Source organism: Ruditapes philippinarum, unplaced genomic scaffold (genome assembly GCF_026571515.1).
Source record: "Ruditapes philippinarum isolate M1 unplaced genomic scaffold, ASM2657151v2 ctg904_1_1_1_1, whole genome shotgun sequence".
Classification (NCBI taxonomy): domain Eukaryota; kingdom Metazoa; phylum Mollusca; class Bivalvia; order Venerida; family Veneridae; genus Ruditapes; species Ruditapes philippinarum.
Window position 1 is genome coordinate 163641 of NW_026852177.1, and position 14012 is coordinate 177652.

The 14012-nt window shown below is 33.6% G+C and overlaps 1 protein-coding gene across 1 annotated transcript; it reads left to right on the plus strand.

Moving 5' to 3' along the window:
- The first annotated feature begins 474 nt into the window (after window positions 1-474).
- On the plus strand, window positions 475-10996 carry LOC132751546 (meiotic nuclear division protein 1 homolog). The gene is made up of 6 exons (XM_060741728.1): window positions 475-559; window positions 4786-4851; window positions 5562-5735; window positions 6327-6434; window positions 9704-9863; window positions 10726-10996. The coding sequence occupies exons 1-6, from the start codon at window positions 557-559 to the stop codon at window positions 10830-10832; spliced, it is 618 nt and encodes a 205-aa protein (XP_060597711.1). The 5' UTR covers window positions 475-556; the 3' UTR covers window positions 10833-10996.
- Window positions 10997-14012: the final 3016 nt, after the last annotated feature.

Genomic DNA, 14012 nt, shown 5'->3' on the forward strand with positions numbered 1-14012 from the left:
TTTAGCTCGGTTGTAATGACACATGTTAACATAAATGTCCTCAGCTGCAAGGTGTTTTTGTATTTAACCATATTTATAACCCTGTCATAGTTAGCCTGATGGTGGCAACAGATTCCGACCATGCATACGTCCATTGCAGTCCAAAGTTTAGTCGGTACATCCATACTATCTGATCACGGTCTGCACTGTCTCAATCAATATAAAGGTTGGGATGAACAGAGACATTTAAATACATTTATATGTCTCTTTGACTTGAAACTGGGACTTATATACGTCATTTCAAATCCCAGTTTGAAAGATTTTATGCATATTTAATATAGACTACTGTAATCAGTGCTGCGTTGTAAATCAAATGTGACTTCATATTGTATGTTGTGCTTTGGAATTTTTGTTATATATACGTATAGTTTTATACTTAGAATGTATCCTATATCATGCCAGCAGTAATTCGAAAGTGTAGCCGGGTAATTTAGTGGTGCAAAACCTTATAACGAAACGGCATGTACGGATTTTAATATGTTCCAAAAGCGCGGGAAAATTTGATAGCTCAATAATAATGGTAAATTGCAAATACTGATATATTATATCAGTATTTATATTTTTGTTAGATATGACTGCATCTTCTGTATGAGTAGGAAGTATGATAGTCAAAAATTAGTAATAATTAATTTAGGTTCGAAGATGAAACTTATAGAAACAAAATATCGGAACTGTAGTAGTCCTCGGACAGTTGTGAATCGAAAATGCAGCATAGTAGATTGAATAATTTTGGCATCAACCTGTTCAGTCGATTTGTTAATATAGGAGTGATGTATTTGCCGAAAGAAATATATGTATTTTATTTAATTTAAGAAATTAAAAAAGGCTTTGTTCAGACTTCCAGAAACACAGGCGCTAGTCACATAATCAAATATTTTACATAACCAGTCTATATATGTTTATTATGTATATAAAGATAAAGGCCCCCAACGAAACAAAAACATCATGTGGAACAAGCAAGAACACTGCTGCAAGAAACGACCAGATCACGGTTATCTCTTTCTGGTTGCCATCTGAAAGCATCAATCCAAGTGCCAACGCTTTTTATTTCATTAAAATCCCTCAAATAGCAAAGAAATTGGGAAAAGTTTCGCAAAATGCCATTATTTTTAATTCATGTCGTTTTCGACGTCCATACCATTCATGTATACAAACACGATTTCTGGTAGATTTTTACAAAATAAACAAAAAACGGCTAGAATTTCCACCTACGTTCCATAAACAAACTCTTTTTCTATCGATCTGCCAAGTCTTAACTGTTTAAAAGCCCTCTTCATACGTAATTCATTACAGGGCTGAAAATTAGCGGTCGCCCAAGGCGACTTAATTTGTAATTGGACCACCAAAAATTTCAAAATAGTCGTCCAGTCGGCGACTAAAAAAATCGGCCGTAGATTAAATTAATATCCGCCATTAAATCAACTCACATGAAAATTCAAAGGAGCAAATTGGCTCCAAATTTATTAAATTGGCTCAAGAAAATCACGATTGGCTCAAACTTACAAAAATTATGACTTTTGGAATCTCCAGTCTATATTTAGAATTTGCTATTTTAAGAATGGAAAAGTACACATTTGGTTTTCCATTTTTAATTTCCGCTTTATCACTTCTTATCTCAAAACACAGCGACACAGTCTACTTCTTTTGGGTCATTGACTGGTTTATATTTTTAACTTCCTTTCCGAATTAAATATCGATATGAACAGTAACACAGTTTAATGCACTGGCCTCGCCGTTTGTTTACATCAGCTGATAAATATTGCCGTGAACATACCAGGCAGATTGTTGAATATGCATTGGAAAATTTGGTCTTAATATTTAATATGAAACAATAACTAGCGGCATCCCAACATTATTCAATAATATCTCTAATCAAATCAGAAGTTTGGGTATGAGTAGCGACAAATTATGTTCTGCAGTTGACTTGACCTGTTGACGGTAAGTTTGCATTCAGTAAATCTTATCATTGTTGATAAATTATTAGTTAAGAGTAATGGTTGGTTTTTTTTTTTTTCATTTTTATATTTTTGGGGGGATAGTGGGTGGGGGGTGAGTGCCAATTTTTGCCTTTACTAGGAATTTATTTGATATTGGCTTTACAGAGAATTCCTGGACCTTGATTTGGCTTAAAATCAAATTTAAGTTTTGTAACCCCTAAAGCTCTTGCAGAAGTATTCATTTATAAATGGCTTATGACTGTGAATTACTAATGAAAGATTCAGTTAAGAAGCATACAAAATGCCTTCAGGTAACTTATACTGATTCCTGTACACTTATAATGACAGTAGTACGTGTGATTTTATTCCTGAATTATCTTTAGTTAAGAATTTTCAATATTATTTTCTCCGATTTTCTTACTTTCAAACTTGTTTCTTCTGTATTATTTCAGAAAAAGATAGTCTTCAAGCCAAATCTTTGTCATTAACCAAGCAAGCTGAAGCAGCACATTGAATTGTGTTTCTGCTGTTACTGGCATGCCACTGCCTTAACCTGGCAAATGTTATAGCTACTGAGCTGGAAGCTTTTATGATTATTGATAGTAAATTACATGTATACAAATTTGATGTGTTAATGTGATAAAAATGTAGGTACCAAAATAAAAGTGGACAATATCGTTTGTTTTTCTAAATACCTCATGCTGTACCATTTTGCCTTATTTGAAAATAAAATACATGCACGCAATTTTCACTGCTAAAAAAATGGCTAAAATAATTTGCCAGTGCTAGCCCCGTTTCAGTTCATAAATTGTTGGTCCACTTAAATATTTACTAGGCCACCAAAATTTTACAGTCAGTGGCCCAGGTGGCCACCAAGCTTGAATGGTTAGTTTTTATCCCTGCATTAAAAAAATACACAAGGATCCCGCTTGTGACAGTATTTTATCGCCATGTATAGCGCATGTATATACTTTTCCGCTCTGAATATTATATAAGGATTTGATTGGTTAAGATAATTATCGGAATACTATTGACCAATCGTATAATACTATTTCTTTGCTTCATTTAACTGTCACTTCAAAATCAAAATTGCGCACTTTACTTGACCTCCGCTTCTACAACCAATTTTTTTAAATATTTGCGTACAAAGAGGGCTCTAGTTCAATTTAGACTTCGCAGATTGATAGAAAAAGAGTTTGTTTATGAAATTTATGAGGAAATTTTAGACATTTTCTATTTATTTCGTAGAAATCGACCAGAAATCGTGTTTGTATACATGAATAGATTTGACGTCGAAAACGGCATGGATTGAAAATATTGGCATTTTGTGAAACTTTTACTCATTTCTTTGCTATTTTAAGAATTTAATGAAATAAAAAGCGTTAACGCTTTGATTGATCCTTTTGAATGTCGACCAGAAAGAGATAACTGTGATCTGGTCGTTCCTTGCAGCAGTGTTCTCGTTTGTTCCACATGATGTTTTTGTTTTGTTGAGGGCCTTATATCTTTATATACATATATAGACCAGTTATGTAAAATATTTGATTATGTGACTAGCCCCTGTGTCCCGAAAGTTGAAAAGAACTGTCAGACATTCGGTCTGACAAACCATGAAAATCTGTCGGACCGAAACGAAATCTGTCAGACCAAATAGAATTGATCAAAATCAAAGAATAACTTGTGTTTGTATTTCTAAGACACTTTTTGTTTTTAATTTTTTCGCCGTAAAAATCGGCACATTCCTTACAGCGCATTTTCATCTCCTCCCTATCATACACCAACGATTCACTTTCTTGCTTCTATTTTTCATTAAATTTTGTCTCAGGTCTATTCTTTTTATCCTTTTACTGCTGTTCTGCCTGTTCCTCTGATGTAGATTTTTTATCTTTCCAAGGTTTGGCACCTTTAGCGACGCCATTTTGTATACATGCGGCTTGGATAAAAGTCGGACTGATCTGGAATAAAAACTCGTCGGACCTGATCAAAATTTATCGGACATGTCTGTCGGACCGACGTATTTCGGGAAGTCTGTTTGTTTAAACTATTTATACTACTGGAATAAATGGTCTTCAGTATGCACAGTTTGATAAGTGCAGGAGAAGCAATCACCATCAACCTTTTCAGACTGTCTCTCTCTCTCTCTATTTTATGTATATAGACTTCTCTCTCTCTATTTTATGTATAATATTGATTCATAAGAAATTCTGAGCATTGTACATGTAATGATGTATACTCCTGTAAGACTTATTGTACTCGCAGACACTTTTGTTGTGGAGCTCCAATGCAAAAATGCAATTGATTTGGATTTTAAAGACATTTTGAGCTCCACACCCCAAGTGTCTGTGATTGTACTATGAATTGACACATTTTCATCATTTCACTGATTTCTGTTGAGAAAATCTGCATCAACCTTTTCAGCAGTTTTCAGTAAGTAACATCACTTTGACGGGCAAAGTAGAGAATTGAAAATACATGTATATATGTTTTAAGTCATTTAAATGTAAAAGTAATGCTCACGTTAGACTGTTTAAATAAGATATACTGAATTTTCTTACATAACTTAATCATTAATCTGATTCTTTGGTGAAATATCCGCATCAACCTAGTCTTTGTATGTAAATTATGTATTTCAATAATGTTGTGTCGTGTTACACACATATTTTTCTAGAAGTTTTGCAATGATTGCACATGACAGTTTTTTTAGTTCACAAATTTTAGAGCATGATATTATTGATCTTGATGTTTTGCATGTTATAAAGAAGGTAGTACAGTAACTGTATCTTATTTGCTATGTTTCTTTGTACTTCAGTCTAAACGTAAAGGTCTAAGTGTTGAAGAGAAGAGGCGTAGAATGATGGAGTTCTTCTTTGAGAAGGTACGATATAATTTGACAGATTTAAGTGCATGTATATGTTGCAGAATTCTGTAATGCGGCGGTGCTAGAGGACAATAAACCTGTAGAAGTTTCGTGTATCTAATTTCTTCTCTTGTAACCTGAGAACTCCCTTTGATACTAAATGTTTAACAGTAACATTTCACTTACATTAATTAAAACCAAAACAAAAATAAACTAACAAAAATAAAAATAATAATAATAATAAGTAATTCAGGGTTGGCAAAATCTGATTTTGACCTACCTGTCCATTTTATCTGAAGCATTCTTTACTTGTCTCTATGATATTCCGGTTGTAAATTCTGGAAAAATTTCACTAGTCTGACAGTACAGCCTGCAGGACAATCCATCTAGTATTGACCATTGATTTTGCCATCCCTGCTCATTACTGCATATTGTGGGGTAAATGTTAAAACCCAAACCCAAAAATAAATAGAATTGAACAGAAATTCAAAGGGAGCATTCATCTGGATAATTTAGCGTTTGAACTCTGCTTGGGTCATGATAATGTTTCTTTTACATGTATATGACACATAACCTGCACTGGTTAGTTACAGAAAGTGAGCTTAAAGTTGTTCTAATAAGCTGAAAGTGTTCAACCCATTGAGCTTAAATGAATGTCTTAACAAACTTAACTATATAAAATTTAAAATTCTATTTTACATTGCTTATATATCTCTATCTTCTTTCAGAAAGATTTCTTCCAGCTGAAGGAGTTGGAACGACAGTGTCAGAAAGAGAAAGGGATTACGTCCATGTCAGTAAAGGAGATTCTCACTAGTCTTGTTGATGACGGTATGGTAGACACAGACAAGATTGGTACTTCTGTATACTTTTGGGCATTCCCCAGCAAAGCTAGTCAAAACGTTAGTACAAACTTTTCTGCTCCAGAATTAAATTTTTAATTTTGAAATGTTGTGGAAGTGGAGGTAAATGGTTGAAACAGAAAAACCAAATCCCTAAAGGATGCCAAAAATGGCAATACCTTAAATGTTGCAGGCTCAATTTGGTTGAGCCTGAAGTCTGAAATTTAGATTTTAGGATATTAAGAATATACTTTTTGACATACTTTGCCTTATTGTAAATGGATCTTGGTAAAAGGTTGAAGAATCATTTATATCTATGTAATGTTCATGGTTTACTTATATCTTGTTTTATAACATCAGGGACTTCGAATTCTTTCATGTCTAAAAGCTATTTAGCATGTTTACAGAATGCCAGTGATTCTACTTTGGTGCCCACTTGTGCCTAAAATAATGCACAGAGGGAAACCCAAGGCTGTATTCCACCAGTAGAGCTTGAAAGTCTCCATATGACCATTACAGAGTCAGTGTTTCTTAAAACCAATCAAGAAAAAAAGAGTTTTTTAATTTATTTATGAATGTTGTGGTTGAAATAACTGAGATATTTTTATAAATGTTTATTATATTAACATAATTATTATGTTTCATTTTTAGCGAAAAAGGAAAATAGATGACTTGGAAGCTAGACTGGCAGATGCTGAAAGTAAAAAACTTAACTTAATGGATGCAGTAGAAAAGGCTAAAGTGGGTAAAGAAGAGTCTGTAAGTAACCATGATTTAAAACAAATTGTGAAGAATGAACACTTGTCAGTATTTTATCAGTAATGCACATTTTTCAGCATATCAAACCAAAGCAAAGTGAACTTTAGCCGACTGATAATCTCTTAAGGGAGATTACTTGGTCAGTTTATGGATGTAGATTCTAGAGTAGAATGCTGAGTTTGATACTTGTTCTGCAAAGGCTTGGTTTAATACAATTTTACATAATTGTTATGCCACATCTGTTTAAAATAGTGTATCCTGGAATGTTTTAAGGTAATTAAGCATACATAATAGGTTATTAATGGTACAGGGTCTATAGTAACAATCTACAACACTTACATTGTATCCTCTAACTGGTATATGGCTGAAAGACTGTTTAAACTCTTAGCCTGCAAAAAATTCTACCCATGCAGCCAGTGCAGACCAAGATCAGCCAATATCCACTTGCCATCTTATCAAGGTCTGCTCTGTTCTCTCTTCAGTCATTAGTTAGAAATTTCCCTATAAATGATGAATGACCTTGCCCAAGTTGAAAGATTGACCTTTTTTTTTTAATATTTAGAGTGGAAAGGGTTAGGCAGAACAAATATGATGAGTGCACCTTTTTATTCCCCCGCCATGTAATGGCCGGGGCATATTATTAAGTGTTACCCTGTTCCGTCATTCCGTCCTTCCGTCATTCTGTCATTCCGTCATCATCAGTTTCCGTTCATTATCTAAAGAACGGTTGCACACATTCAACTCAAATTTGACATATGGATATGTCATGAGAAAATACAGGTCAAGTTCGAATTTGGTCATGGTTCAATGATTTTTGGCAGGGTTATGCCCCTTTTACTTTGAAAATAATATGAAATTTCAGTTTCCGTTCATTATCTCCCCAACGGTACAATGCATTCAACTCAAACTTTACATATGGATATGTCATGAGAAAATACAGGTCAAGTTTGAATTTGGTCATGGTTCGATGATTTTTGGCAGAGTTATGCCCCTTTTACTTTGAAAATAATATGAAATTATCAGTTTCCGTTTATTATCTCCCCAACGGTACAACACATTCAACTCAAACTTGACATATGGATATGTCATGAGAAAATACAGGTCAAGTTCGAATTTGGTCATGGTTCGATGATTTTTGGCATAGTTATGCCCCTTTTACTTGGAAAATAATATGAAATTTTCAGTTTCCTTCATTATCTCCCTAACAGTATTACACATTCAACTCAAACTTGACATATGGATATGTCATGAGAAAATACAGGTCAAGTTTGAATTTGGTCATGGTTCGCTTATTTTTGGCATAGTTATGCCCCTTTTACTTTGAAAATAATATGAAATTTTCAGTTTCCGTTCATTATCTCCCCAAAGGTACAACACATTCAACTCAAACTTGACATATGGATATGTCATGAGAAAATACAGGTCAAGTTTGAATTTGGTCATGGTTCGATGATTTTTGGCAGAGTTATGCCCCTTTTACTTTAAAAAACAATATGAAATTTTCAGTTTCCGTTCATTATCTCCCCAAAGGTACAACACATTCAACTCAAACTTGACATATGGATATGTCATGAGAAAATACAGGTCAAGTTCAAATTTGGTCATGGTTCAATGATTTTTGGCAGAGTTATGCCCCTTTCACTTTGAAAGTAATATGAAATTTTCAGTTTCCGTTCATTATCTCCCCAAAGGTACAACACATTCAACTTAAATTTGACATATGGATGCGTCAAAGGAATGCGCAGGTCAAGTTCAAATTTAGTCATGGTTTAATGATTTTTGGCAGAGTTATGCCCCTTTCACTTTGAAAGTAATATGAAATTTTCAGTTTCCGTTTATTATCTCCCCAATGGTACAACACATTCATCTCAAATTTGACATATGGATATGTTTTTGGAATGCCCAGGCCAAGTTCAAATTTGGCCATGGTTCAATGATTTTTGGCAGAGTAATGCCCCTTTCACTTTGAAAATAATATGAAATTTACAGTTTCTGTTCATTATCTACCCAACAGTGTTACATATTCAACTTTAATTTGACATATGGATATGTCAAAAGAAAGGGCAGGTCAAGTTGGAATTTGGTCATGGTTTGATGATTTTTTGGCAGAGTTTATGTCCCTTTCACTTTGAAAATAATATAGATACATCTTAGGAATAAGCAGTTTAAGTTTGAATTTGGTCGTGGTTCATTGATTTTAGACAAACTTATCTTTCCTAAATGTTGGAAAAATTTTGAACTTTCAGTTTCAGCACTCGTACTTTTAGCCATTATTTTGGCTACAAATATGCAATATGCTATTTTTAAAAGGTTAAGACTGAATAATTTCAGTGCCTTGAACATTTTTGAAAATAGTTTGTGTTAACATTGAAAAGTTTTAAGGGTTTGAACTTAAAATGAAAAAAATAATTAATGCACCATCTGAAATGACACATTTCTAGTCTTATACAGGGTTAAACTTTTAGCAAAATCTTGTAACAAGAATATCGTTTCATAGCACTTACTTGTTCTGATATACATATAACGAAAAGAGATGAAGAGAAAACTTCTCGTAAACTAATGCATGAGTCCTCACCATGTCTGGTATCCCTCACCATGTCAGGTATCATAGATGTAACAGATATTCTTGTTCTTAAATACATGCATACTCTATTTATATTTCTTTGCCAGGATTTTTACCTAATATAGCAGAGGTCTATAAAAGGCCAGAATAATTTTTTTCTTTCTTTCATGCAGATTTCCAAAACATTTAAACCTACATCAGCTGTTTACTTTCCAGTCAGCAATTTTAGTGAAAATTATTCCCAATATCAAGAGAATAAGACCTTTTCCAAATTAAGAGAGAAAAAAAAACTGTTAACAAACACTGTTTGTTTTTAGGATAATAGATGTTGATATCTCTCTTTGCTTGTAGCATTATAGGTGTTGTTATCTTTCTTGTAGGATAAAAGGTGTTGTTATCTCTGTTTACTTGTAGCATTATAGGTGTTGTTATCTTTCGTAGCTTCAATGTTAATAGGTGTTGTTATCTGCCTTTGCTTGTAGGTTTATATGTGTTGTTATCTGTCTTTACTTGTAGGTTTATCTGTCTTTACTTGTAGGTTTATCTGTCTTTACTTGTAGGTTTATATGTGTTGTTATCTGTCTTTACTTGTAGGTTTATCTGTCTTTACTTGTAGGTTTATATGTGTTGTTATCTGTCTTTACTTGTAGGTTTATCTGTCTTTACATGTAGGTTTATAGGTGTTGTTATCTATCTTTGATTGTAGGATGATAGAGATGAGATTTTGTCAAGACTGAGTGAGATGCAAGGGGAGAAAACTCGGATGGAAGCAGAACTTGAGAGATACCGTGAGTGTGACCCTGACGTCATTGAAGAGCTCAAACAAGAGACAAAAATAGCCAAAGAGGCTGGTAATCGATGGACAGGTAATAAGTCCTTTACATTTAATGTCATTTTGACTTTGACTTTAAACTGACTTCAAAATATTTGGGTCATCTACTGAGCATGGTTAATGTTTGAACCACATTGCATAATCCACTGCCTATTCATTCTCAACATTGCATAATCCACTGCTTATTCATTCTCATCATTGCATAATCACTGCCTATTCATTCTCAATGTTTTAATCTGAGCAGGGATTTTACATTCAATGCCAGAAGATGATTCCCATTTGTTTTGGGGTATTTAGCTCAAGGTCACAGTGACAAATATTTCAAGATTTGTTTTCTAAGGTTTCTGTGAAAACTAGAGTGTAATTAACAAATTAATTCAACCAGAATTTGATTCCGATGATTTGAATAATCATGAAATATTCTTAAGAATTTCAAAATAATTTCAAATGTCATATTTAAATACCGGTACTACCAAATTTTTTTACATTGATTTCTCTTGTTGATACATTACACTTAAGAAAATTTCTAAAGGTTAAATTACAAAATAGTAAATTCATTGCATTTCTAGTACTAGCCACCAAAGTGGATCACTGACGGTGTCATTCTTATGAATGATTAACCATGATGATCTTAGTTTTATTAAATGACTGGTTTGACAGAAAGGAAAGATAGGTGGAAAAGGGTTATACTTTTTAAAATTCCTAAGAAATCTTCAAAGTAACCAAGTCCTTGATTGGGTGAATATTCAAGCACTTGAGTACTAAAATTGGTACATAGTGCCATCCATACTTAAAACATAACAAATAACAACTTGGTGTATTATGTGATTATATAATTATCTTCAGTTGCCTTGTGCTATTTTAAATAAAATATGTCTCTTTGTTCGTATTTTCAGACAATATATTCTCAACAAAGTCATGGATAAAGAAAAAGTTTTGTTTTGAAGAGTCCGTAATAAACAAACAGTTTGAAATACCAGAAGATTTAGATTACCTGGAATGACATTTTATATTTCTTACATTGTTTATTTTATTTGTTCATGTTATGTTCATGTAAAAAAATGTTCATGAAATCACTTTATTTTACAATAAATTTGTTACATTTCTTAAAACTTTACAAAGATTGTAATTTGATTTTTGTTATAATCTTGAAAAACCTTTACTTAGATCTAAGAGACTGTTAAGGCTCATTATGCTGCAAAATCATATAAATTTCCCCTTAATATCGAGTTTAAAGTTTCAATAATGATTGCCCATTACCTGAAGGCAGTAGCACTGAATGTGAAATATCTGATTATAAAAGAAGCAAAATGTACACAAAGTAGTATTTTGACTTCAATACAAAATTCTAAATCACTATAACTGTACTTATTGCCAAAAAGTAACAGAAACAATAAATGGTTCAGGTAATTGGCAAAGGAGACTAAAACAAGGCACAAACAATAAAAAACTTTCAAGAAATTGAAAAAGAACAACTAAGCTTTTTCTTGTAATGCATCATGGGCTTTTAAAACTCTAGAAAGTTTAAATGTTGTTGATAAGGAAGATTAAACTTCTCAGATTAAAACCACACTGTAAAAACATACCATCATATGACCACACAATCAGTTAACTTATTTTGCCTATTTTATACTAAAGGTAGGGCTTCTCCTACTTCTTTTACATACGCATTTGTTTTTTTCCTATAACATTTTATAAAGGAGGATATACGTGTATATGTATACAGTGTACATGTATGTATCCTTACCTAGCGTTCATAAGAGCTTATAGACCATAAATAAAATGACAGTAGAAAAACTAAGCACTTGTGAGAAATTATAAGTTGAACTAGAGATATTAAATTCGTAGTGTTTAAATGCATTTCAAATTATGGTTCATTTTTATGCTGCATATAGTTGCTGCTTTGTCTGTCCGCTATTCTTGTACAGGACATAACTTTGAAACAACAAGAAGTATCAACATGAAACTTTCTAGGTAGATAGATCTTATTGAGTAGATGTGCAGTGTACATGAACCGTTACTCTGCCTTGCCTAATTTTGGATTTATTGCCCTTTGTTTATTTTTAGCTCCCCTGTCACAAAGTGACAGGGTGAGCTTTTGTGATCGCTTTTCATCCGGTGTCCGTCCGTCCGTCTGTCATCCGTAAACTTTTACTTTAAATGACATCTCCTCATAAACCACTAAGCCAATTTCATCCAAACTTCACAGGAATGTTCCTTTGGTGGTCACCTTTAAAAATAAAAACTTAAAATATCTTCTTTTAAAAACCCAATGAGGTAGAACTTAGATACTTGGCATGAAACATCTTCAGTGTCTATCAAGTTTGTTCAAATAAGAGCCCTGGGGTCAAAATTGGCCCCGCCCCGGGGGTCATTGATTTTCGCTTTATGCATATAGTTAAAACTTAAAAAATCTTCTTTTAAAAAACCCAAAGAGCTAAGATATTTAGCATGAAACATCTTCTATTGGGTGTCTACCAAGTTTGTTCAAATAAAAGCCCTTGGGTCAAAATTGGCCCCGCCCCAGTGCGTCATTGATTTTCCCTATTTGCATATACATCTGTAGTAAAAACTTAAAAAAAATCTTCTTTTAAAGAACCCAAAGAGCTAAGACACTTTTCTGTGTCTTAAACCTGCTGGGGGAGCATCACCCCGTTCAAACAGCTCTTGTTGTTTTTAGCTCGTCTTTTTTTTGGAAAAAAAGGTAGAAGTACTGTTATAGTTGTGGCGGCGTTTCCTTCGCCGTCTGCAAATTTGTACCTGGATCATAACTTTTTTATTTCTTGGTGTATTGTCTTCATACTTGGGCACAACAACCCTTGGGACAAGACCCTATATATAGCTGATGATCATAAGAAGAGAAACCGGTTTGCAAATAATCAAATAAGTTAACTCATGGACTGTGTTTTTTGTTTTATTTATATGTTACTTTTTTCCGGCACTTGTTTTCATTTTTGTGTCGCCTCTACGGAGTAGTGGCGACATATAGGGATCGCTTCTCCGTCGTCTGTCTGTCCGTCACAAAACTTGTCCGGACTACTTCTCTTAAACTACTGGTGCAATTTCATCCAAACTTTACAGGAATAATCAGTACCAAGTCTAGTTGTGCATATTGTCAGCATTTTCCGGTTGAATAATTTTTGTCAGAGTTATGGCCCTTTAATAATTTTTATTTTTAAAGTTTGTCCGGACTACTTCTCTTATACCACTAATGCAATTTCAATCAAACTTAACAGGATTGATCTGTAGCTCAAGTCCTTGCGCATATTGCACGGGTTTTCCGGTTGAACAATTTTTGGCTGAGTTATGGCCCTTTGATAAAAAAGGTGTTTTTTTCTGTGTGTTGCCAGATACACAAAAGCTTGTCCGGACTACTCCTCATAAACTACTGGTGCAATTTCATCCAAACTTTACAGGAATGATAAGTACCAAGTCTATTGTGCATATTGTCAGAATTTTTCGGTTCAATGATTTTTGTCAGAGTTATGGCCCTTTAATAATTTTTATTTTTAAAGTTTGTCCGGACTACTTCTCTTATACCACTAATGCAATTTCAATGAAACTTTACAGGATTAATCTGTAGCTAAAGTCCTTGCGCATATTGCACGGGTTTTCCGGTTGAATGATTTTTGGCCGAATTATGGCCCTGTGATACAAACGTGTTTTTTTCTGTGTGTTTACAGGAATGATCAGTACCAAGTCTAGTTGTGCACTGTCCGTCTGTCACAAAACTTGTCCCAACATGAAATTGGCCATCATGAGGCGACACATGTGATCACTGATCGCTCTTGTTTGTATATATATATATATATAAAAATGAGTATATTTATATATACAAAGTAAATAGACAAAACTAATGTGACAAGACAGACCGATTAAATTTATAAAAAGGAAACATTAAGATTTGTTCAAACATTTTAGAAAAAGTAAAAAGTCGAGCGTTGCCCCAGCCCGGCGGTGGCTCTTGTTATTACCGGTATATGGCTTTATTATCCCCCGCCGAAAATTTTCGGCGGAGGATATAGAAATAGTCTCCGTCCGTTCGACATTTTTGTCCGGAGCATATCTCTAAAAGTATTTGAGTTATCAACTTGAAACTTCATAGGTGGATAGACCTCATTGAGGAGGAGTGCAGTGCACAAGAATGATAACTCTACCTTGCATGATTTTTGAGTTATTGCCC